Here is a 26,118-nt window from a genome sequence, read left to right on the forward strand (position 1 = left end):
AGAGAGCTTTTGGTTGTGGCCAGCGAAGTTTTGCTCACAACAGACCCACTGGAATTAACACACTGAAGTTTGCCATGCCCTTTAATTTCGGCGGGTCTAACTCTGAGCAGGACAAGCGCTGGACACAACCCAGTATTTCCAGATTGTTGTTAGGGAGCAGAGGAGTGCCAGGTTTAATCTCCTCCCTCCCTCCTCAAGTCAGTTGCTACGGTCTTTGGACAATACATGCTCAACTCTGGATAAAGAAATGTCCTCAAAAGGCAGCAGGCCTGTGCTGGACAATAACATACTCTGGACGAAAGCACTTCAAAAGTCATGTTAAGATTAGTCATTTTGGGTTAGTCAGTTGTGGGGTTGGATTAAGAAATGGCTAAAGAAAAGCACACAGACATACGAGAGGTGATGGATGACTCCCCCCCCCCCCGTTGGCCATAAAAGGTACTTCTGCTTCACAGTTTTGCTTATCAAGCCCACAGTCAGTCTCTCTCTCCATCGTTCTGAGTTCACAATTGCCTAAGCTTCTTTCTTCCATCTCCCCATGTCACTTTGGGCCAGATGGATTCAGATGCTCTCTTCCAGTGATCAGTGGCTCCTTTTAAACTCAAGGGCATAAAGAAGTGGATGTCAGTCTCTCTCCCCGTCACCCATGCAAATCAAGATGTCCAGTCTAGTTCCAATACAACGGGGTGTGTGTTAGCAGGGTAACTTGAGGAGCAATTCTCCTGCAAAAACCATTTCGTCAAAATGTTGCTCATAGGCAACCCCAAAAGAGCATCTTCCACAAGTGAGGTGTACAGATGACACATTTCAACAGAACATTGTTCCAAGGGGATGCACCCCCAGGCTACAGGAGAAGTTTCTTCAAAACAGATGCTTTGTGGATCTGGATGATGGCTTGCCACTCTTCTTGCATTAGGCTGTGGCTTACAACCAGGGATACAGGAAACGGCCAGAGTAAAAGACAGGTACACCTTCCCTAAAAAAAGACAAACTGTGGACTAGGCTGGTCCCTGCCAGTAGTACAGACTGATGAAGAACTCTGGATCTTTGGACTGCAAGGAGAAACCTTGAATATCACATCAGAACTGCCCCTTTGCAACCTGTCACCAAGAGCAGCAAGTGTTACCTACCTCTTCCAGCAAAGGCATGTCATGTGTCCCATGCCACCAGAGGCAAGCAAAGTATATACACATAAAAAACAAGCAGATGATGACAGAAGGTGACCAAACAGGCATTGGCTGTTGCAAACAACTTGCCCCAACCACCAACAACCAAAAAGGAACTGAAGGCACTGATAGAAAAATAATAACAATTGTGTATCTTCTCCTAAACCAGGCGTGGAAAACCTTTGACCCTGCAGATGTTGCTGAGCTACAACTCCCACCATCCTCAGCTGATGGCCATGCTTGCTGGGGCTGATGGGAGTTGTAGTTCACAGCAACATCTGGAGCACCAAAGCTTCCCCATTCCTGCCCTAAAATGTATTGCAACTGGCAAAGCCCTGACAAAGCTTACTGGTGGAGAGATTGTTTATTATGCGTGCTCAACTTAATTTTATTTTGAAAAGGTAGTTTTGGAAGTAACTCCCCACCCCCACCCCATTCAAAACATGCTCCCCACTTGCTGTTCCATGCAACCAGTGTGTCTGTATGAAGGGCTAAACGTATCAGAAGCTGCGCTTTCCAGGAAAAACAATAGCACATGCAACTTTATGGACATAAATGTTCCCATTAAGTTACCTATGCAGTGCTGTTGGTAAGCAATAGGACCATGAGCTGGTCCCATCCCTGGACAAAAAGGTTTGGCATGAGCTCACTAAGCCAGGCTGGGTGCTCTTTAGTTAAAGCATGTTTAAATGCACATTTAAAGCACATGGCGTTTCCCTAAAGAATCCTTGGAACTGCTGTTTACAGAGCTAGAAGTCCCAGCACCCCTAAACTACCATTACTAGGATTCTTTCGGAAGGGAGAAACCATGAGCTTTAAATGTGCATTAAATCCGCTTTAAATGTATGGCACAAATATGACCCAGGTTCCACTCTCTGCAAAAGTTCCTGTACCAACACTAGGCCAAGGGAAATACCCACTCTTACCTAAGATACAACTCCCTGTTACCCTTAAAAGGTTTGGAAGCCCACTCCAGCGGCCAAAGAAACCAAGCCTGAATGTCTACCATAGGTTACCGTATTTTTCGCACCATAGGACGCACTTCCCCCCTCCAAAAATGAAGGGGAAATGTGTGTGCGTCCTATGGTGCGAATGCAGGCTTTCGCTGAAGCCTGGAGAGTGAGAGGGGTCGGTGCGCACCGACCCCTCACGCTCTCCAGGCTTCGCACACCTCTCTGCAAGCAGCGGGAGCCCAGCGCTGGGCTCCCGCTGCTTGCGGAGAGTTGCCAACATGCCGAAGCCTGCACGCGCTGAGATCAGCGCGCCCAGGCTTCGCGGACCTCTCCGCAAGCAGCGGGAGCGCTCCCGCTGCTTGCGGAGACTTGCCTGCATGCCGAAGCCTGCGCGCGCTGAGCTCAGCGCGCCCAGGCTTCGCGGACCTCTCCCACGGCTTGCAGAGAGCTGCTCCCACGGCTTGCAGAGAGCTGCCTGTTTGGGGGCTGGGGTTGGGGGAAGCTCGAGCTTCCCCCGCCCCAGCCCCGCGCCTGGGGGAAAAATAATTTTTTCCCCTTTATTTCCCCCCCAAAAAAACTGGGTGCGCCCTATGGTCTGGTGCGCCCTATGGTGCGAAAAATACAGTAATTAACCCTTCAATGCAGCCACACACTGTGCAAGGAGCAGGGCAGGCCTATCATAACGTGAGCCAGCCAAGAGCCCACCAGTTGTCTTTGTAAAGGCCTAGCCTGTTATTGCCACGGCATATTGATCTGGTGGAAGGATATGGAGAGAGAGAAAAGGAAGAAATTGGGGGGGGGGACCCAAACGAACAAGAGATCAGATAGAAGGGTATATAAATTAAAACTAAAACCAGAACTCTTTAGCGAGATCAATTAGGCCACAGTTGCAGAATAGAGTCCAGAGGTTACTGAGGTACAAGAACTTCATAAGAACTTCATCCATTGCAATGGATGTCTTGGGATGGGTCGTCTCGAAGCTCCAGTCTCACCCCGTTCCCAAGCTCTTGAGCTGCACACAAATCGCATTAAGAGGCTAGTGTATAATGCAGTGAAACGTTATCTTAAAAGCAAACTCTTTCCTCCATAAGAGATGTTTTCATGGTGTAGGTGGGTCTCCAAACAAGGGCACTGTTCAAGTTTACAGTACAGATGCTACTCAAAATGTTCGTTATGCTCCAGTGGTATGTCAGTGTAGGGACCTTGGCCTTTTCAGTGCAAGTTCTTCATATATGAATGTGGCATTAAAAAAATAAAGAAAAGAATTGCACGCTTTCTCTGTCATACACATGTAGTCGATGCACGCTTTTCCAAAGGCAATCCTTCCAAGTCACATCACACAAATCACAGTCTATGAGGAATTCTTCCTACGTTTAGCACTGCTCGAGCAAAAATAGAAATGAAGTTGGGTGACGACTGTAGGGACTTCAACTGAAATTAACTGAACAGTGTACAATAGCCCTCTGAAATGAGCAGGATCTGAACATGAACTATACTACCACACTGTGAAATGAGTGGCCACGGCACAACAGGACCCCGAAATAAGCAGAATTTGAAGAGCTATTGCCACATGCCAGTCAGAAATGAATGACTGTTGCACCATAGTACCCAGAAATGAACAGCATTTGAAGAGCTATTGCACACTGAGCGTGTGGAATGAATGGCGGTTGTCCAACACCACCCTGAAATGAGCAGAATTTGAAGAGGTACCATCCTGAAGCGGGAGGGACTTGGGCAATGCCGCTCTTGAATGCATGGCAGGTGTTCAAAAAGAGGGCAATTGAACATCTCTCTGCCCTTTCAATGGGAAAGGCTGGGCAGCCCCCATTCATTTCAATGATATCTTTATACCAACCCATCCTTCAGCTGCCTCCTCCATCCCACAGATTGCACTTACTCTCTATTTGACAAAAAAACATACGTTATCATCACCTGGCTCCTCCTCCCTTTTGGCAACTGTCCAACTTTTTTTAAAAAAAGGAAGAAAGAATAGGGCAAATAAATAAATAAATAAATAAATAACATGGAGTCCAGAAAACCAGATGTGCGGGAAATGAAACAATTAAAAAAAAAATCTTCAAGAACTTTAGAAACGCAAGCGTCAAAAATTGAAAGTTAACAAATATAGAATAATATGAAAGTCTCGTAACCTTGCTCCACCCTGTTAAAAGTTCCTTCGTTCTCTCTAAGTACAATCCCAGAGCACCGTCGTCGGGCTAGCTTCTTCCTAATTATTTTTGGGAAGTGGGGTTGGGGAATCAAAACAGCAGAGCCAGCACATTGGCGGATGCCCCAAAACCCATGCTGCTGAAGAGGGCAGGAGAACGTCAGAAGTGGTGGCACATAACCGGGCTGACAGAGCGAGGGGCCACTGAACATGTTAAGAGGGCTTGTGTTGCAGCCATCTTCCCTCCAGCCCTGTTTTATTTTTTTTAATTTTAAGGCATCCCTTTCAATAGACACCAGTGTGTGAGAGAGAAGTGTATCCCCTCACGAATCTGTAAGAGTACGCTATAGGCTTGGTAAGAAGTTTTGGCTAATTGTGACATTCACAGCTTACATTCAGCTGTTGGTGCAACCAAAACAAGTGATCCTCCTGCCTGCCTTAGATGGGCTTTGTTTGTTTCTCAATTTCTTTCTTTCTTTCTTTCTTTCTTTCTTTCTTTCTTTCTTTCTTTCTTTCTTTCTTTCTTTCTTTCTTTCTTCTCGTTGTTTAAGCTCCATTGCAGGAGGTGGAACCAGAAGTCATGTCCAAACATGGAAGTAGGAGATTATTGAGTCCGGTCTTGACAGGACCAGGCAGAACCAGTCAGGTGATGATGAAAGAGATGGTGAAAACCAGGAGGGGCTCTTGGTGTTTCTTTCTTTCTCTTTTCTTTCTTAAAGAAGTGTGGTCTAAATCCCCATTTGGAGCTCCACCACAAGAACCAGAAATGGCCCCCTCAGAAAGTTATTACTAAAAATGTATGGACGCAGCATCAACGCCTTCATCACTCTCTTTCTTCACAAGGAATGGCTGCCGCAGGGGTCAGGCCAGGCTGGCTTTGCACTCCGACAGATGCTGCAGTCCCCTCGAGGCAAGGTGCGACCGGACTCTTTGTCAAAGACTCGTCGAGGACACCGATAGGGTAGGGGAGGAAGGGGGTGGGAAGTTGAGGAGTTCCAGCACAGCCACGCCCACACTGCTGCGGCGGGTGAACATGCACGAAGCCGCCACCCACTTGTTGGTGCGCGGGTTGTACTTCTCAATGGAGTTGAGGCTGGAGCTGCCATCGTTGCCTCCCACTGCATATAGCCACCCATCCATAGCCACCAAGTCATGGGTGCTCCTGAGGAGAGAAAGTCAAACCAATAGGTTACCAGCTGCGTGGATAGTGCCATTCTGCAATTTGGCCACTAGGGGGCAGTGGATTTAATTTGTACACAGGAAACAAAGCAGCAGATGACCAAACATGGCTTGCCACTCTTCTTGTTTTACGCTAGGAATCTGGTCATCACGTCCAGTGGCGTAGCGTGGGGGGTGCAGGGGGGGCGCGCTCACACTCGCAGCTCTCTGCCCCTACCTGGCTCACTCACTCTCTCTCACTGCAGTGCTGGCTGTGCGAATCCAATCCGAGCCGCTGGGTCGCCGCCCACTGTGGAGGGGGGGTGCCAGGCGTGCGGTGCAGTTAGGGGGTGCCAGGCATGCGGTTAGGGGGCGCAAATTACTTGCCTTGCCTCGGGTGCTGACAACCCACGCTACGCCACTGATCACGTCCCCTGACTTTTTTCTCCATGGACCACTTGTAGAGTTGCAAAATATTCAGAAAAGGGTGACTGAAATGATCAAAGGGGTGGAGCGACTCCCGTATGAAGAAAGGTCGCAGCTGCTGGGACTTTTTAGATGTTATAAAATGGTGAACAAGAGGAGATGTGATAGAAGCTTGTGAAATGACCCATGGTGTGGAGAAGGGGCACAGGGAAATGTTTTCCGCCCTCTCTCACCACACTAGAACTTGTGGACATCCAATGAAGCTGAATGTTGGAAGTTCCAGGACAGATACAAAAAAGCATTTTGTCGCACAGCTCATGGTTAAACTATGGCACAGGAGTCAATGATGGCCACCAGCCTAGATGGCTGTTAAAGAGGATTAGACAAATGCACGGAGGATAGGGTGGTGAATGGCTGCAATTGCTGATGACTGTGCTCTGCCTCAACGGTCAGATGCATTGATGCTTCTGAATACAGTGGTATCTCGGGTTAAGTTCTTAATTCGTTCTGGAGGTCCGTTCTTAGCCTGAAACTGTTCTTAACCTGAAGCACCACTTTAGCTAATGGGGCCTCCTGCTGCCGCCGCCGCACTGCCAGAGCACGATTTCTGTTCTCATCCTGAAGCAAAGTTCTTAACCTGAACCACTATTTCTGGGTTAGCGGACTCTGTAACCTGAAGCGTATGTAACCTGAGGTACCACTGTACCAGATGCCAGAAACCGCAGGAGGGGAGAGGGCTCTTGTGCTCTGGTCCTGCTTGTGGGTTTCATAACAGGGTTGGCAACTTTGAGGACTGGATAATGGACTAGATTGGCCTGAGCCAGTGAGCTGTTAGTACATTCACTTGAACATTGTTGAGGGTCTTGACAGACCACTTACTGACTTTTTCCGCCTGCCATAGCAACTGCAGTACACTGCTCAAGGTGATTTTTAATTGCATTTTTTACAGGCATGTCGCATACCACCTGAATGAAGCGCATGAACCTTCATTCAGTTTGGGAATCCCTGCCCTGAGGGGCGGCTTGTGACACTGCAGCTCATCCGCAGCCTCTCTTGGGGATATGCTGCTCCCTACCTCCGGATGTTCATGGGTGCCACACTTTCCCAAGTGTTCGTTTTTGGATTGTAGCGCTCCACCGAGTTAAGGCAACTTGTCCCGTCATTGCCTCCTGCCACGTACAGCATCCCTTCCAAAACAGCCACGCCGGCACTGCTGCGGCGGCTCAGCATGTTGGCAATTGGAGTCCATGTATTGATCTGGCAGGAAACAGCAAAGGAAACATATACATACATACATACATACATACATACATACATACATACATACATATCCATAGATTAAAAAGAGCAATCATATAAAACTTAAAAGTATAACTCAGCCACACTACATAGATACCTGGAGCAACAATGGCTATATTCTATCTTCACCGTCAGAGGCAGGGGGCATCTGAATACCAACTGCTAGGAGCCACTATTGGGGAAATGCTGCCGGGCTCAGGTCCTGCTTTTGGATATCCCAGAGGCATTTGGCTGGCCACTGTGATAACAGGATTCAGGACTACATGGGCCTAAGACAGGGTTCTTCTTATGAGCCACACAAGGGGCTGACTCCCCTGCTTGATTTGCTCACCAAACCCCCTACCCCCACTCCACGTGCTGCCCCTCTCGCTTGCTGCTGCAAGCCCACGTCGCTTGGCTATTATGCCCATGGCTCACTTGCCCTCTTCAGCTCACTGCTGCAAGCCCTGCTTGCTCGGCCGCTGCCCCTCTTGCTCTCACGCCACCTGCCCCCCCTTCTTGCAGGCCTCCTCCCACCACAAGCCCAGCTCACTCACCTGCAGCCCCACTCACTCACCCCACCACCCGTTGTCTCCAATCTGTCCCACAACCTGGAGCATGCTCAGTCCATCGCTAGCATGGTGATGGACTCACACAAATACAGTACAGTATATGGATAGGTTATTTTCTCCTTTTGGGTGTAGTGTGCCCCACGGAGGACCTTAAGGTCCATAAATAGCAACACCCTAGAGGTTCCGGGCCCTAAGGAAGTTAAATTAGCCTCAACCAGAACCAGGGCTTTTTCAACACTGGCTCCGGCCTGGTGGAATGCTCTGTCTCATGAGACCAGGGCCCTGCAGGATCTGATTTCTTTCCGCAGGGCCTGTAAGACAGAGTTGTTCCACGTGGCCTTTGGCTTGGAGTCCATTTGATTCCCTCCCCCTATTTCTTTTTCCTTTCTCCTGTGATGAGGCTGCATTTTAACGTTTTAATGTTATATTTTAATCTTGTTTTTTAAGTTGTATTCATTCAACTTGTTTTTATTATTGCTTGTTAGCCACCCTGAGCCTGGCCTTGGCTGGCAAGGGCGGGGTATAAATAAAATTTATTATTATTATTGGTAGTAGTAGTAGTAAAGGCACACACTGGAAGGCAGAAGTCCTGCAGGGCTTTCTGTCACCTGCTGCTCGTAAGTTCTCATTGCAATTCATCTTTGCAGCCTGCCCCCCCCCCCAATTTTGCTTCTGGCCCACTCTCAGTGGCTTCATCACCACCCCAGCTGTGGTATATCCAAAACTTCCCATTCTTCTCCCAATAACCCTCAGTGCTTTGCCTCTTCCTGTTTACCTGTGGCTCATATTTTTCCACAGTTGCCAGGTGTGATGAACTATCATATCCCCCAACAGCATAGAGGTTGCCATCTGCAGAAGAAGATGAAAAACACACACACATAAAACCCATGCATAAATATGCAGCAAAGCAAGAATCCCACCCCAAAACACACATTCAGTCCATACATTTGAAGCACGTGCCTTTCCCAAAAGAAACCTGGGAACTGTAGTTTAACAAGGGTGCTGGGAGTGGTAGCTCTGTGAGGGGTAAACGACAGTTCCAAGCCTTGGAACGAGTGCTAGGCCCAATAAAAAGATGAGTGTACAGAAAAACACCAGGCCACAAGGACTGAGCAGCCAAGGCAGGCTCCTCTGGGGAGAGATTACCTCATGGAGCGTGAAAACACACACACACACACACACACACACACACACACACGACGTTCCTTCCGGCCACTTTGCAGAGGCTTCATCTGGTGCAAGGGGACATTAAACATTCACAAGGCAGCTTCTGAACTGTTCCGTGCGAGCAAGGCAGCAGCCTAAACAAGGCCGCCTGCTGTTAGGATTAAGTTTGCTTTTTGGACAGGTGCAGAGCAAGTGGCAGGCCAGGCATGCGGTGCCATGACGACAGCAGGCGGCACGCATGAGTGGAAGGGGAATGACTAAGAAGTCCCTGGGGCTTGGAGGTCAGCAAACTGGAGCGGAAGGAAGAACGCATGGCACACGCAAAAAAAAAAATCTGTACAGAAAGCCCAAAAGGAGCCATTCCACAGCTGAGGTTCTCCGTCAAGCAGCCATGGAACTTACTGTGGTGCTTAGTGCTTCAAAGCAGGGGTTGGTTTCAACCCAAGGGCCACAATCCCTTCTGGGCAGCCTTTCAGGGGCCACATCCCATTGGAAGGTGGAGCCAAGGACAAAAGTGGGCCAGCATACTGGATAAAACTATTTCACACAATTGCTTTGGGAAAGTGCCAAGCCTGTTATGCTGGTATGTTCTTAGAACAGCAAGTGTTCTCTCTCTCTCTCTCTCTCTCTCTCTCTCTCTCTCTCTTTCTCTCTAATTTTTAAGCCAGACTTACCAAGAGTTGCCACGCGGACATATCTCCTTCTGGTGCTCATGGCTGCGATGGATGTCCAGGTGCCTGTTAGGGGGTCATATCTTTCAGCACTGAGGCAGGTCAAGAGAGAGGAATAAGTAGAATATGGTCAATAGAGTTATGGTGACCAAACAGATGCATTGTAAAACAAAAAAACAGAAAGAGGGACGGTATAGCAGTAGACAAGTTTTTGGAGAACTTTAATTATTGGAAAGTGAACTTTTAAGATAATATGTATACAAGTCATAATCAAAGTAGATCTGTGGAAATTAATGGACTTATTGGTCAAGTCCATTAACTTCAACGGGTTGGCTCTGAGTAGGACTAGTATTGGATGCAACCCAACCATCCACCCATAGGCAACTCTCAACTTACACAGAGGTTACATTCTGGGAATAGCTCGTAAAGTCAAAATACATTGGGTGCAATGGTGGGTGGGGTTGCCAGAGGGTTCCCCCCACTTTTAAATCTTTTGTTATCTTCTTGTCAAGCGCATAAAGCTGAATGCGCAGAAGTTAAAGGTGTGTAAGTTGGAGTTGCCTGCATATATTCTCTTATTTAAGAAATATGGTCAGATGGCATTTCCCCTAGCTGTAAGGAACTTGTAATTTCAGTTGTATTCGGTTGTATCCAACTAGGTTTTACTCAAGAGTGGAACCCCTGAAATTAGCAGACCTAAATTAGCCCTGTTCGTGAATTTCAACGGGTTTGCATCACACCGGGGCCACATTCACACCATACATTTAAAGTGCTGTGATACCACTTTAAACAGTCATGGCTTCCCCCCAAAAGAATTATGGGTGCTGTAGTTTGTTTAAGGGTGCTGAGAGTTGTCAGGAGACCCCCTATTCCCCCCAACTAAGCTACAACTCCCAGAGTTCCCTAAGAAGAGTGATTGATTGTTAAACCACTCTGGGAATGAGGGGGGTAAGGTGAATGGCAAATAAGCCAATAAGCGCTCTTACCTGTTGAGGCATGAGGCTCCATCATACCCTCCAGCAGCGTAGAGGAGTCCATGCAGTGCTGCCACCCCTAAACAGCTCCGCCTGGTCCCCATGGAAACCTCCGTCTGCCACGAGTTGGTGACGGGATCGTAAGACTCCACTGTGGCCAAGTCAGAGGTCCCATCGTAGCTGCAGTGAAACAGAGCCAGTGTTACTATTGAATATATTAACATATTTATAGTTTTAGAATTTTGAAATAATTCTCTGTAAAATATCATTTGATAAAATTATAAAAAATACTACAAACATTTTCCAGCATAAAAAATATATTATTGAGATGTATATATTTAGGACCTACCCTGTTCTTCTGGTTTTAAACTGTTTTTAATGTTGTTGTTTTAAATTGTTGTGACATGCCCTAGGACATTAGGGTAAAGGGCAGAAAATAAATAACAGCAGCTGGCTAGTTCAATGTTCTTATGCTCTGACTGGCAGCAGCTGAAGAATTGTGCATGCACACGAAAGCTCATACCAGTAACTAACTTAGTTGGTCTCTAAGGTGCTACTGGAAGGAATTTTTTTATTTTGTTTTGACTATGGCATACCAACACGGCTACCTACCTGTAACTGGCAGCAGCGCACAACCCTAGAGTCTGTCAAGACTGGCCCGTACGGGCAGGGGTACCTTTACCTTTACCTTTACCAAAATGGGCTTTTAAGGGGTTTACAAGTTATAAAAAAGACAGCTACACAAACATATCAACATCTACAACTAAAATGCACAGTAAAAGAATCCCATTAAAACAATAAAACCTAAACATTCACAATCAAAACAAGGGTTTACCTCTCTGCTTGTGGATAAATGACAGGATATTTATGATATAAATACGGTCATTGGCCTCATAAGTACAGTGGTACCTTGGTTTACGAACTTAATCCGTTCCGGAAGTCCGTTCTTAAACCAAAGCATTCTTAAACGAAGGTGTGCTTTCCCATAGTAGCAGGGGACTCAATTTACAGTTTACACTCAACAGGAAGCGAAACATGTTCTGCTTCCAAGGCAAAGTTCACAAAACACCTACTTCTGGGTTTGCAGCATTCTTAATCCAAGTTGTTCATAAACTAAGCTGTTCTTAAACCAAGTTACCACTGTATTTCTTTTTTCTTTCTTTCCTTTCTTTTTTCCCTTCTGGTTTCTAAAATATTATTCTGTATATTAGTTTGATTCTTATTGTATTTTATGTTGAAAATTTTCAATGAAAAATATATTTAAAAAAACAAACATCCCCAATCAAAATAAACAATTAAACCAACATAGCAATTAAAACAGGGCACTCTGGTCAAGAGATCAGAGTAATGCCTGTGTAAACAGGTGTGTCTTCAAAAGCTGGCAGATGCAACAGGGAATGCGTTCCATAACACTGGAGATACCAATGAAAACGTCTGCTTCCGCGTTACCACTAGCCGATAATCACCAGGCTGGTTTCCATAAATACGAAATTCTCCCCCCCCCCCATCTATTGCTCCCTTGAAATTATGTGATGACAGCCATGGGGGTGGGGTGGGGGTGTGTGAGAATGGCCAAGAATTCTTCCTTACCCTCCCACAGCATACAGCTTGTTCCCAATGGCAGCAACGCCCACCCTGGCCCGGCGAGTGGACATCGAAGCCACCATGTGCCAGCGGTCTGTCCTGGTGTCGTAGGCCTCACAGTCACCATGGATGGCAAAGAGGCTGCCGCCACCTGCATGAAAACAGAAAGCGGGGAGAAAGTGACAAGCTGGAAGGCCAGGGGGTAAGGCCAAGGGGCTTTCTGCAAGCTCAACTTGGGGCTCAGTTCACACAGCTGTTTTTGAGGCAGCCTCCTGTCAGGACTGGGCTATAGGCAGTCCGTAGGAGGTGAGCCTGAAGGCTGCCCCCGGCAAGTCAGTGGTTTGCAAATGTCTGGCTCTTAGCCTTTGACTCCTGGCACCTGATAAGCTGCTGATTAGGTGGGCTGCAAAATGCTTGGGGTGCAAAGTAGGCCAAATTAGGGGTACAGCCTGGGGAAAGAGCCACACAGAGAATCTGGAGGACTAGATTTGGCTCCCCAGAGACTGTACAATGTACTATCATCCAGACATGATGTAAAGTCCCATTAAAGTTGTGAGGAAACATGGAGGGATGGTAGGAGGCGGTCAGGGGATGCTGAGCAAGCCCCAGCGGGGTAGGGGGAGGATCTCAATGGAAGCAAGTAATAGCATCCAACAGGTAGGCTCTGGTTCTACAGAGAGAATGAGGAATCTGTCACCCTTCATATGTTGTTGGGACTCTTAACTCCCATCATCTAGATCAGGGATGTCCAACCGGTCAACCGTGATCGACAGGTCAATCCCTGGCTGATCTTGGTTGATCACAGGATCCCTCTCGATCGGCAGTAGTGAAAAGCAATGCAGTGAAAGTCCCCGCCTCCCTCCTCCATCGCTCTGTTCCTCCATTGCGTCAAATGGGTGGTATTTAATTGTATGTAGCTGACATGTAGCTGACGAGTTAGGAAACTAAAGTATAGTTAGATCTTCTCCTCTCCAAAAAAGAGCCCAACCACTTTGGCTTCCCCCCTCGCAGCCTCTTGTGAGTTGGACGTGCCTGATCTAGATGATATATTGTATAGCCCGCTGACCAGTTATCGTGGCAAGTGCAACAGCAGAGATCATTCAGTGTACAACTTAAGGGTAAATTCTGTTAAGTGTTAGTCAACTAGCCAAGGAAGGGGGAATAGGTGGAGGTTTTGCTTAGCAACCTAGCAGAGCAGCATGCTCTTTAGCGTGTGCTTGCATGAGGTAGCATGTGCTGTGACTGGCTGTGCAGTTGCGAGGCAGTTTTCCCTGTGTTTGGTTGAGTATCTAACCCTGCTCTGTACAAGGCCTGAACTAAGAAAAGACAAAAACCTCTCTGTTTCTTTCTTCTCAAATTATACACTGATTTTGTCTAGTGGGCTCGGAAAAAACTGTTATCAGGATTTTTCTCTCTGTGTTCCAGCTTGCTTTATTTATGTGATTTTGCTTAACAGTTATGACTAGACCGAGACAAAACCCACAGTGCTAAAGTGGAAACGCCTCCCCAACAGGCCAGGAAGTTGTGCCACATGCACAATCATTCCCCGCATCTAGTCCTTCCTTTGTCCAACCTCCAGAAGTTCCCCCTCTCCCCACAACTCCCGACATCCAGTTCCTTGGTCTTGGCCAAGCCTCCTTACCCACGGCAAAGAGCACAGTGCTGGCCCCCTCGCAACGTCGGGGGCGCGTTCGGCTGTTACTAAGGACGCCTCTCTGCTCAGGCATGAGATGGTACTTGAGGGCTTCGATGAGAAGGTCCTTGCATTCTGACTGGTGCCGCACAAGCAGCTCTGTGTCCACGTTGCTCATCAAGAAGTCACGGCTTAGGAGGGGAAGCCGGACACACTTCATGAGCTGGGGAGAAGAAAGGAGAAGGTTGGGGCGGGGTGTGAGGGGGGACATGAACTAAATAAAAGGAAGAGTCTAGAACTGGAATCATGCAAGAACAGGGTTGCTTTTGGACAACCTGTTCCTTGGGCATTGACCCAAACTTGTTTGCACTAAGGGTTGCACCCAACTAAGGCTCCATTTGCACTATGCATTTAAAGCAGTATCAATTTATTCATTGTATTTATATCCCACCTTTTCCCTCCATTTGAACTCTGCTGCCCCAGGTCCTAGTCCAACTCTCTAACCACTACCTCAGTTGAAATGGCCATGGCTCCCCGCAAAGCATCCTGGGAACTGTAGTTTGTTAAGAACGCTGAGAGTTGTTAGGCAACCCCTATTAGCTACAATTTCCAGAGTCCCCCAGAAAGTGGGATTGACTGTTAAGCAGTTGTAAGAACTGTTGCTCTGTGAGGGGAATTGCACTGAGAAATTCAGAGATCTGCACATTTCGGAGGACGATTGTGCTTTGCTTTCTGCATCGTTTCGGAAAGTGCAAATTAGATAGATTTGCTTTTAAACGTGAACTGAATCGAATTCCTTCCCGCTCTTAACTACAGCGGAATAAAATTAGATGACCCATTCATTCTTTTTCTCTGCCTCTGTCTCTAGAATGGCATCCATCGGTAGGCGAAAAAGAAGGCTGTCCTGTTTTTGAAATCAGTTGTGCGATTATGTCATACAGAGGGGTCAAGAATTCTGTTCGCCACGACAAGTGTTTCCTTTGGTGAGTAAAATAAGAAGAGCCTTCTTCTCCAGCTTGGAGCTGGACAGCTAATAGGAATAATCACTTTTGTCATTGTACTGTGCTCTAAACCAACAGTGCAACTGTGGGAGAATCCTTGGCACCTGCTCCTGTTAGCAAAGAAAGCCTGGAAATGGTGGCTTTGTTGCTGGGCTAGTGAGGCACTCTGGTGCAGCTGCAGGGATGAGCCACCCCACCCCTCTCCAATCTTTGTGGAGGGAAGCAGTGACTTGCCCCTGACCTTGCACAGAAGCACAGCCTGAGGTCAAGGAAGGGACAGAGGAGAGCCTGGAGACCCAGCAACCACCATTTGGAGGGTTAGCTGAAAATATCAGACTCTTGGCTATGTAGCATGCAGCCTCCCTCCCACATTCATCCCAAACAGCACCAAAACCAGCACAGCCACGTACTCTAGGGATATGCTGCCTTCGACTGTCCACATCATGCTTCACCCAGCTCAAGACAGCTCGATAGACTTCCTCCTCTGAGGGCACATTGAGGCTGTCACTGGAGATGAGATCTAGCACCTGTAGAGGAGGACCAGGGTGGGTGGATAGAAAATTTGGATTATTTCAGACACTGCACAGGAAAAATGGAATCGAACAAAGATGATCCCAAGAACCGCCAGCATTTCTAAGCTGGATCCAGATCAAGAGATCGGGATAAGAACAACATGAGAACATTAGGCTCACTGGGACCTCAGCAGCCTGCTTTAACTATGTTGTTGTTATAATGGGATTGCTTGTTGGTTATTCTAATCGTGAACGTTCAAATTTTTGTGTTTGGATGGGGTTCTTTTATTGTGTGTGCTAATGATGGGTCTTTATAGGTTAGTGCTTGGTTTTATATTTGAAAACCACCTAGCAGGTTACCGATCCCTAATCTAAACTCACTAATGGTCCCTTTTGCTGATAGCAGTTGCCCAAGGATTCAGCTAGAGGTCTTTACTGCTACTTGAGAGCCTTTTTAACTGGAGGTGCCAAGGACCGAGGTTCTGCATACAAAGCAGATGCTCTACCACTGAGCTACATAAACCATAGGAACGTAGGAAGTTGCCTTATACTCAGACCATTGGTCCATCTAGCTCAGTAGTGTCTACACTGACCGGCAGTGGCTTTCCAGAACTTCAGATTGGGGGGTATTCAACCTGGGACCTTCTGCATGCAAAGCACGCCCCCCCCCACTAAAAACAAAAAACACAGCCCTTCCCAATGCTTCCCATCTACAAAGGGCATCACAGTGGTGCCTGCCAAGCATAGGCAACAGTGTCCAAGGAGAAGCTGGCATGATGCCACCAGCAAAGGCAGGAATGGCCTCATGGAAACACAGGAGGAGTTTTAATGAGAAGGCACACTGGTGTTTTCTTACTGCATAAGAAGCACATTAGGTCAGCACGTATTTACATGCACTCTTCTTATACCAGCTGCAAAGCTTGGCCTGTGGTTTGGAAAAGCGATTGGAGGCACTGAAGTTGTTAGGAGGGAGGTACCTCCCTCAATTTTTTAACCCTTTAGGACTATACAGGAAGCTGTGCTATCCTGAGCCAGACTCACTCTAGCCATATTTATTTTCTAGGGCGTTTGGACAGCATTCACAGTGCTGGTTTCCCACTGAATCCAGACATTTGCATAAACTGATGGGACTGAGTGTCTGTGTGCAAAACCAAACATGGGGGGATGGGAGAATTGATCACTCATTATACCAGGCTTCCTCAACCTTGGCCCTCCAGATGTTTTGAGACTACAATTCCCATCATCCCTGACCTGCTAGCTAGGGATCATGGGAGTTGTAGGCCAAAAACCTCTGGAGGGCCGAGGTTGAGGAAGCCTGCATTATACCTTTAGTTTGTGCTACTAAAACGTTTTGTGGATTTCATTTGCAAAGCTAGATTGCAGCCTCAATCTCAAGCAGGTGAGCGAACCCTGGTGCTGCTTCGTACCATTCGCGAAACCTGACACACAAGGCAAAAAAGGGCCGCGCAATCTCTTACCTGCTTGAGAGGCAGAAGCATGAACTCTTCTGTCTTGGAGACATCCACAAAGTGCTGCAGGACATATTTGTGGGCCGACTTCAACAGGTCGCTGCAGGAGTGCGTGTCTGCGAACCCCCGGATGCCCAGGCAGTTGGAGGGGTCCAGCTGGCTCAACAGGAACTTGCAGCAAGCATCCCGCACCCCGTTCAGCTGGAGGAGGCTGGCGGCAGGAAGCAGTGTCTGCAAGGCAAAAAAGCCTGTCACAGGCAGGTATCTCACTTCCCACAACCCTCGCTGGTTCTGACACTCCTGGTCCTAATGCCACCCTGGAACATCCTCTTCCATCCTTCTCCCAACACGCAAGAAACAATCTTAAAAGCTGAGACCTACAGAGAAGGACTTTCCAAACATGTTACAGTTCTTGAACCAGAACGCTAAGGGTGGGGAGCCTTTAGGGTGCAGGCCATTTTTATTTAATATATTTAAGAAGAGCCCTGCGGGTCAGGCTGATAGCCCACCTGGTCTAGCAGCCTGTTCTCACAGTGGCTGGCCAGATGCATGTGGGAAACCAGTGAACAGTATTCAAGCGCAAAAGCAGTCTCCCCTCCTGATGTTTCCAACAATAGCTATTAAGAAGCCTTGCTGCAGCCAACTATGAAGGCAGATCATAGCCGTTGCGGCTGGTAGACATCGTTAGCCCTCTCCTCCATCAATGCATCTAATCCTCTTTTGAAGCCATCCAAGTTGGTGACCATCACTGCCTCCTTATATACCGCTATGTACTTAAAGACAGTTCCTAAGCTGTTTACAAAGTGACACGTACAATATATGTAACAAGGAAACAACTGCAGCTAGGATTCTCCATGCACAAAAATGGAAAGAAGCAGAAATACCCACTAAAGAAGAATGGATAAGTGAGGTGATGGATTATGCAGAATTGGCAAATTTAACAGCTAAAATAAGAGAACCTAACGATGAAGGTTTTGTGGAAGAATGGAAACCCTTTTCGGATTATTTAGAGAAATACTATTGTATGGTGAACACGTGAGTAGTTTTGTTCAGGTTTAAGAGATAGAAGACAGGATGTAGCAGAGGGAGAGAAACAGAAAAAACCTTGGAAAAGGGAGTGGGAAGTAAAAAAAAGCATGTTTTTATTATGTATTGAAATGTATGTGTGAAATTTTGGAAAATTTATCTAAGAAATCTTCCAAAGGGGAAAAACACACACAAGGAAACGATCTTGGCCCACCAGGGGGTCTAAATTGGCCTGTGAAGTCATTTCCTCCCCAAACCACACCCACCTGCCAATCAGCTAACATCTTTAGGTGACACCAGCTGATGGGCAGGGTCCAATCTTGCTAGAACTCATTCCCACTGGAGGCAGTGACGGCCACCAACGTGGCTGTCTTTCAAAGAGGATTGGACAAATTCATGAAGGCAGGGCTATCAATGGCTTCTATCCCTGATGGCTATGCACTACCTCCACAGCCAGAGGAAGCAATGCTCCTGAATACCAGGTCCTGGAAGCTGCAGGAGAGAAGAGTACTAAGTCCTAAGAACACTTCTGCTTCTTGCATTTTAATAAGTTGTGTGTCATCATTTTTCTTTCCACTTTTTAAAATGGAAAGCTGTGCAGTCAGTGTAAACATAGCAGGAAAGCTTCTACTTTGGACCAAGGCTTCCCTCAATTATCCTAGTTTTGGCTGAGCAGTCTTTCAGCCATCACCTTCTGGTAGGAACCTACAAAAACCCAAGAGAGATCCACAGATGGGGAGAGAGAAGGGGTTGCTCCAGGCCAGCTGAGCCAGCCTTGTTGGAAGCACTGCAAGACCAGCAGCAAACAAAGCCCCGGCCAGCCATCATGTGACATCATCGGGAATTGCAGGGAGGGCAATGTGATAAGATTACAGGCAGGCAGCATCTGTGGTTCAGGGGCCTGGAGGTGCCGCTGCAATTTGGTTTTGATACATAAATAGACATTAAACAAGACGGACCCAGGAACCTCATATGGCCATGTGGAGTGCTCCTTGCCCATATCCAAGATCCTCCATTCCACTCATTCTCTCACCCACCTCTCCAACTGTCCCCTGGCTCAGTCCTCATTGGGGTGGGGCTTTTTGGGGGTGATGTGGGGTCGATGGGATCTTCTGTTAGGATTCCCGTCCCCACAAAAGTTTATTTTTGTTCAACTGCAAGAATTGAGGGTTCTCTGCAGGGGGATTTCACCAAGCCTACTGATACCGACCTCTGTGCGCGTGTGCGATTTCGACTACAAAAATGTCAGTACCCACCCCTGAACGCTGGAAACAGAAGGAAATATAAAGGAATGGCTCGCCTGGTGGGACAGCACAGCAGCAGCAGCTTTCATGGCCCTTGCACCCAGCGCTGATCTGAACAAAGAGTCAGAGGCTGCAGAGGCACCAAGTGGGGAGCTAGTTTGGGTCAGGGCTCAGACCTGACTGCATGAAGGTATGCAGACCATCACACCTCAGGTGGCTGGGCAAGAACTTCCAGACCACAAAGGCTGGACCCTCATTGATGCCTTTGCGTGAAGAACCACATGTCTCTAATCTGGCTGGGCTGAGAGCCCACCAGAAGGGAAGCTATGGAATGGAGGATCTGTGCCTGTTTTCAGGCCAAAGGTTCCGAAGTTCTACCAAGGTGGGCAGAGCCAGGAGAAAGAAGTCTGGAGACCCCAAAGGCCTCAGCCTGCTCCCAAGCTTTGTTGAGCAAGTTGCTCCCTCGGAGCTGTCCGTGGTCCTGCCACTTTTGTCTGTGGGCATCAGACCAGAATGCCACAGCAATGTTGTTGCCGCTTAACAGCAGAGGGTGCAGGTGAGGCAGCAGTGAGGACAGTTCCCAAAGAAACCATAGAAAAGATGCTGGTCCTTCTGGTCCATCTTACCTGTACGTTCCCTTCTCCCACCACAATCTCAGCCGTGTAGGCATATTGAACCAGCTGCTCCAGCGCCTGTGGGTCGATATCATGGAGTGTTATGTGGGTCTGTCGGCTTTCACTCATCTCATCTGCGGTGGCAAGGAAACACAAGGGAACTCCGTGAGGACGCCATGGGTATCTTAAGCAGAAGCCCCTAGGTGCTTTATTGTGGTCACTGTGCCCAGCAAAAGCCAAGGCCCATCCAGCCCTCTGGAGGAGGAGGAGCCACAGATAAGTGGCAGAACAGATGCTTTCTTTGCAGAAAGTCCCAAATTCATCTCTGGGTAGTAACAATCACAAGTCCTAGAGGTCTGAGGGAAGCCCTTGCTTCAGACATGGTCCCATCTGCACTATACATTTAAAGCAGTATCATATACAGTCGTACCTCCGTTTACGTATCCCTCTACTTACGTAAACTTCAGGATACATAAGCAGCAAACCTGGAAGTACCAGTATATTTCTGGGTTTTTACCACGTGCGCATGCGCAGAAGCGCTCTACCGCCGTGTGTGCGGGCGCAGAAGCGGTCCCTCCAGTTGCGGAAACCTTGGGATCCAACCGGAGCTCCGGAACGGATCTCGTCTGCAACCGGAGGTACTACTGTAATGTTAAACTGTCGTGGCTTTGTCTAAGACTCCTGGGAGCTGTAGTCTTTTAAGAGTGCTGAGAGTTGTTAGGAGACTCACTCTCGTTCCCTTCACAGCTACATTTCCCAGACATTCTGGGAAGAGGGGTTCATTCTTTTAAAAAGCCAAAGACAACACTACCAATAGTTCCCCCCTCACTTAGAGACCCATGCTGGTTTATACTGGGTGGACTTGACTAACTTAGAACAGTTAATTTCAATAGATCTGCTCTGAGTAGGATTTATTTGGGTAGAACCCAAAATGTCTGCTATATACCTCGGGTTACATATGCTTCAGGCTACATACGCTTCAGGTTACATACTCCGCTAACCCAGAAATAGTGCTTCAGGTTAAGAACTTTGCTTCAGGATAAGAACAGAAATCGGGCTCTGGCGAGACAGCGTCAGCAGGAGGCCCCATTAGCTAAAGTGGTCTTCAGGTTAAGAACAGTTTCAGGTTAAGAACGGACCTCCGGAACGAATTAAGTACTTAACCCGAGGTACCACTGTATATGTCATGATTAAGGGATATCTTCTTCTTATTATTATTATGATGTAAGTGTTTGCCTTTACAAAGAAGGGCAGGATATAAATATATTAAAAAATTAAATATGGGGCATCAGTGCCCCACATAGCCCCTTTCCCCTTCTCCATGAGTAGTAACACCAGATTAAATTATGCACCTATTAAAGTTCATTTGCAAGTTATCTAATGCACCCTTCGAGAAACTCTGCTCTGCAGCTCACCTGAAAGGGAAAGTCTCAAAGCAGAAAGAATTTCAGGGTTAATGAATTATGTGCAGCAAGAGGAATGGCACCAATTAAAAGTCTACTCGACTTGCAGAATTTCTACAGGTTGCAGAATTTTTGCCTCAACTGGAGCAGAACATGAACCATCTCGGTGCAGACTTTCAAGGCAACTGAGGCAAGGAGGAAGAAGAAGAGGATTTGGGTAGAGATACTTGCTTGTGAACATGGCGTGGAAGTAAGGGCTGCAGGAAGCCAGCACCACTTTGTGGGCCTTGATCTCCTTGGTGGCCACATGCAGCACAATGTCGCAGAGCAAGGATCGCTGCCGCATGCGGTTCATGCAGACGAAGGCGTCGTGGTAGTGCCGTTTCGAGTTGTGGGAGATGCTGTGCCCATCCCGGTTTAGGAGCTGCATTCCGCTTTCCATGGCTGCAGGCGGGTCGTTCCTGGCTCGTGGCAGCGCCCTCTCAGCCTCTCTGGAGAAACATTTTAGGGAAGGACAAGAAGCAGATTAATCACAGTTTTGGGTCCTAAACTCTGCTCCTTGGTTTAAACAACAACACCCTGCTGGCGACGACCTCCTTGCAACATTTCAGCTACCCAACCGGAACCACCCTATATGAATGGCAAAAGTGGAAAATAAGAAGGTAAGAAGAGCCTGGCAGCTGGATCAAGGCAAAAGCCCACCAGCATCCTGTTTGGACAGTGACCAATCAGATGCCTCTGGGAAGCCCCAAAGAAGGCCCTGAGCCCATCAGCAACTCTCACTGCTTGCAATTCCCAGCAACTGGCGTTCAGAGACATGCTACCTCCAACAGCGGAGGGAACAGCCATTGCCAGCCTTGCCCTCTATCAATGTGTCGAATCCCCTTCTAAAGCCATCCAAGGGGAGCATGATGAACAAGAGCATAAGAGCACTGCTTGATTGGGCCAAAGGCCCAGCTAGTCCAGCATCCTGTTCTCCCTGTGGCCAACCAGAAACCCCAAAGGAAAGCAGGACCTGAGTACATACTACCTCTGGCAATGAAGGCAGAACACAGCTCTCACGGCTACCAGCCACTGATACCTTCCATGAGTTCGTCCAATCCTCTTTTACCTCCATTCACATTGAAAACCTGATGCGGGACTTTGATGCACCCCTGGCCTGACCCAGCAGGGAACTCCTTATGTTATTCGTCATTGCATTATGCTGAGATGATTTAGATCAGGCAAATTCATGGAAGAGAAGGCTATCAGTGCCTACTAGCCAGTATGGCTATATTCTACCTCCATTGTCAGAGGCCGTAGGCTTCTGAATGCCGGTTTGCTGGGAACCACAAGAGGGAATAGTTGCTGTTGTGCTCAGGTCCTGTTTGTGCACTTTCCAGAAAGGACAGTTGGCCGTCCACTGTGAGAACAGCATACTGGACTAGAGAGGCCACTGGCCTGATCCAGCAGAGCTGCTCTTATGTTCTACCTTGGATGCTGGGTAGAACTGGACTTTATCCATTCAAATCCTGCATGGTGCGGGGGGAAGGCATACAGTTTTGCCCAAGGCTCCTTCCAAAGCACAACCCTCCCTGCCGCTGCCTCTGAGCACCATGCATTGTGATAACCACAGGCGCCTCGCCGGTAATAATCATGAAAAGGAATAATTAAAAACCACTCAGCAGCCTCACATCAGATCCGCCCACCGGCAGTAAGCCACACGCATGTTTATCCGGGCCTTGATATTCATCACAAACACCTCCACACTGCCGGCTGCGAGGGCTTATGAGTATGTGTGAGCGTGCCTAAAAATAACTGGTCCTCAGCTAGGAAGAGGAAGCAGTTTTAATTCATTCTTGCCAAAAGTGGGAGACGCATATGCCAAGGAGAGGGAGGCGGCGGCAGCGATGACGAAGACGGCGATGGGGACAAAGAGAATCAGACCACGAAGCAGCACACACATGCACACCCTACAAGCCAGGTGGACAGATGGGTGCAGACACAGTGAGACGCCAAGCTTCCTGCAGCCTCGGAAGAGAAGGGAGGGGGAGGAGCACCAAAGCATACAGAGCGCTTCCTGTGATGGAGGAGAGGGAACTCCCGTCCTCGTCTGGAACGAGGGGAGACATCGAGCGGCAACTGAACGGATGTGACTCCTGAGAGCCGCCCACATACAGCTGATCGTGCAAGCTAAAGGCAAATGGGAAGAGAGAGATCTCGTGAAGCTAAGGAGCTGCCAAATGCACGATGCGCAGCGGGCGGGTGAATTAACATTTGCAAAGTATGCAGTGGCGGAAACGCAAGGTATAATTATGACGGGTGGAAGGTGGGCCATGTGCTCCCCTCCAGCAGCCTGATTTCAGCAGGTGAGACTTTTTCATGGTGGGGGATAAAATGTATTTTTCTGCTCCCGAAATGTTTCAGCCTAGCCCCTGGGTGGGGAACCTTAGGCCTGGGGGCCAAATGCAGTCCTCCAGACCTCTCTAACTGGCCCTCAAAATTGTCCCCAGGCCACATCCCTCACCAGCCTGACTTTGCACCCTCTTTGTTTTTGCCCAGCTAGAATGTGTTATTGAACTCTGTTCCTGCCTTTTGTCTGGATGGAGGAATGTGGGTGAAGAAAGTAGCCTCCTATATGAAGGTAAAACAAAAAACATTTGTTGCTGCACCCACTTTTGCCTCTGGCTCCACCCACCACCGGCTCCTGGAAAGTCCCTCAGAAGGGAATATGGCCCCTCAACTGGAGAAGGTTCCCCATCACCATCCCCATCCTAGCCTTTCCAAAAGATTCCACTATGGCAACATCGCTGACTCGCGGTCATCTGGCTAGGAGATTTCACAGCCCCCATGTGCTGGCCTTCCTGCAGACCCCTCAGAGTAGTTCCCACCTTTCAGCCATGCAGGGGGTAGTGTAAGACTTGGGGGCAAGGAGCAACCATCCTAAGCAGTGCACTCTCCCAAAGGTCCTACTGTACAAGCTAGATGGGACAATTACAATAGTTTCAACCATTCAATAGCGTTGTATCAAAGCTTTGGTTGAGGGCCCAGGAACTGGTCAAATCATAAGGGTGTGCATAACGGTGGAAGGACTCTCAACTGGGCTTAGACTTTCATAGGGACAACCTCTTTCAGGTGCAGGAGCTATCCTGGGTCCTGAAACATCCTAGCATTTGCATGGTCTATAGTGGTACCTCAGGTTACATACGCTTCAGGTTACATACTCCGCTAACCCAGAAATAGTGCTTCAGGTTAAGAACTTTGCTTCAGGATGAGAACAGAAACCGTGCTCCGGCGGCGCAGCGGCAGTGGGAGGCCCCATTAGCTAAAGTGGTGCTTCAGGTTAAGGACAGTTTCAGGTTAAGAACGGACCTCCAGAATGAATTAAGTACTTAACCCGAGGTACCAATCTATTTGTATATTTAATTATAGTAACACCCACCACTGCCACCCAACTCCCAACTCAGATAGCCTCTCCAGGAGGATACAGTGGTTGATGGCATCAAAAGCCACCAACAGATCAAGGAGAAAATCCGTCTCCTCCAAGAACACCTGGATCTGGTTAGCAGCCACCTGCTCAAGAACCTTGTCCAAGAAAGGGAGGTTGGCAACTGGCTGGTAATTCCCAAAGTTCTCAGAATCTAGGGATGGTTTCTTAAGAAGCGATCACTGCCTCCTTGAAACAGACAGGAACTATCCTCTCTTGTAAAGAGGTATTGACCACCTCCCTAGCCCTGACAGCTGTCTCCTTCCTGCTGGATTTTATCAGCCAAGAAGGGTAAGGGTCCAGAGCACAGGTAATCGATTGTGCCGATCCAAGCGCCTTGCCAACATCCTTGAGCCGGATCAATGAAATTCAACCAACAAAACAGGATTAGACAGTGCTCTGTGTATCTCTTGAGAGTCAATTGCTGTAACAGTAGAGCTAAGGTCCTGATGGATGCAAGGAATTTTATCCTCAAAATGCCTAGCGTTCTGCCACCACTTTTGGGCCAGTGTGCTGAAGACCCGGAAAAGCTCTGCCAGATGGTATAGTGAGGATGCAATGGTTGTCATGACAGCCATGAAGTCCTGAGCCACCCCAGAGCCAACTGCCTCAGCATGGATGTTGAAGTTCCCCAGAACCATCAGTCTAGGAGTCTTCAAGCACTGCCGCCAAGATCAGCTCCGTCAGGGAGACTGAAGGACACCAAGGTGGTCAGTAAACCAGGAGAATCTCTAATCTGTCCCAATTACCTACCCAACACCAGGAACACACACTCAAGATCCCCATTCAGTGGGACAGAAAGCCTGGATAGAGACACACAGAGAGAATCTCTATAGACCACAGCAACCCCCTCCCTGGTCCTCAAGTCTGCCCTGATGCTGTACTGAGTACCCAGGTGGGCACAACTGGGTAAAACCAACTCCTCCCTGTTCACCCACCCAGGTCTCAGTGATGCAGGCCAGATCGGCCTTCCCATCTACAATCAAGTCATGGGTTCACTGCCAATCTGGCACTCAACAGCAGCAGTCGCAGACCCAAGGGCTGGCTGATAGGACCACAGTTCTTCAAGTTGAAGGGAAGGCTGCCACACTGCACAGTCACATATACACAGGATCTTTTAAGACAATGTGTTCAGCAATCCTGAGAATGCATAACATAAACAACTTGTCTCTGGGCACAAATCAAGAGAAAAGGTCATAGCTCGGAAGCAGAGCATCTGCTTTGCATGCAGAAGGTGTCTGGTTCAGTCCCCAATGGTACCTCTGGGAGCATTGGCTGGGAAAGATGCCCTGCCTGTAACCCTGGAGAGCAGCTGCCAGTCAGTGTAGACAATACTAAGGCTGATGGGCCAATGGTATGATTCAGTATAAGGCAGCTTCCTATGTTCCTGTGTCTTAAGGGAAGGGCCGAGGATCAATGGTACAGCAGCAGTTTTGCATGCAGAAGGCCCCAGGTTCAATCCTTGGCATCTCCTGGTAGGGATAGGAAAGAAGACTCCCTGCCTGAAACCCTGAAGAGCTGCTACCAGTCAGTGTTGACAATATTGAGCTAGATGGGTCCAATGGTCTGACTCAGTTCCTGTTCCTTACCCTCTGTGTGAAGCCTATAGCCTCTCTAGGAACAGACTTTGCTTT

The 26,118-nt window shown here is 48.1% G+C and overlaps 2 protein-coding genes across 4 annotated transcripts in view; one reads left to right on the plus strand and one right to left on the minus strand.

Annotated features, from left to right (window-relative positions):
* NOC2L (NOC2 like nucleolar associated transcriptional repressor) overlaps positions 1-26,118 on the plus strand; it is a 120,934-nt gene that overhangs the window by 10,040 nt on the left and 84,776 nt on the right. For 2 of the 3 annotated variants that reach the window (XR_013393582.1, XM_077931370.1), the window contains exon 1: positions 23,560-23,641. The gene's annotated coding sequence lies outside the window, so the exon portion shown is untranslated. Of the gene's footprint in view, positions 1-14,617; positions 14,733-23,559; positions 23,642-26,118 lie in introns of those variants that run through there. The other variant, XM_028740775.2, reaches the window with a different exon arrangement.
* KLHL17 (kelch like family member 17) overlaps positions 4,190-26,118 on the minus strand; it is a 32,535-nt gene continuing 10,606 nt past the window's right edge. The window contains exons 2-12 of the mRNA XM_028740782.2: positions 21,250-21,509; positions 19,628-19,749; positions 16,741-16,962; positions 15,161-15,277; positions 13,759-13,972; positions 12,123-12,267; positions 10,545-10,712; positions 9,562-9,650; positions 8,496-8,569; positions 6,946-7,127; positions 4,190-5,448 (exon numbers count right to left, since the gene is read on the minus strand). Coding sequence (XP_028596615.1) covers positions 5,220-5,448; positions 6,946-7,127; positions 8,496-8,569; positions 9,562-9,650; positions 10,545-10,712; positions 12,123-12,267; positions 13,759-13,972; positions 15,161-15,277; positions 16,741-16,962; positions 19,628-19,749; positions 21,250-21,460 — 1,773 coding nt within the window. The 5' untranslated portion in view covers positions 21,461-21,509 and the 3' untranslated portion in view covers positions 4,190-5,219. The remainder of the gene's footprint in view (positions 5,449-6,945; positions 7,128-8,495; positions 8,570-9,561; positions 9,651-10,544; positions 10,713-12,122; positions 12,268-13,758; positions 13,973-15,160; positions 15,278-16,740; positions 16,963-19,627; positions 19,750-21,249; positions 21,510-26,118) is intronic.

This window comes from Podarcis muralis, chromosome 7, assembly GCF_964188315.1.
Source record: "Podarcis muralis chromosome 7, rPodMur119.hap1.1, whole genome shotgun sequence".
In the NCBI taxonomy this organism is placed as follows: Eukaryota; Metazoa; Chordata; class Lepidosauria; order Squamata; family Lacertidae; genus Podarcis; species Podarcis muralis.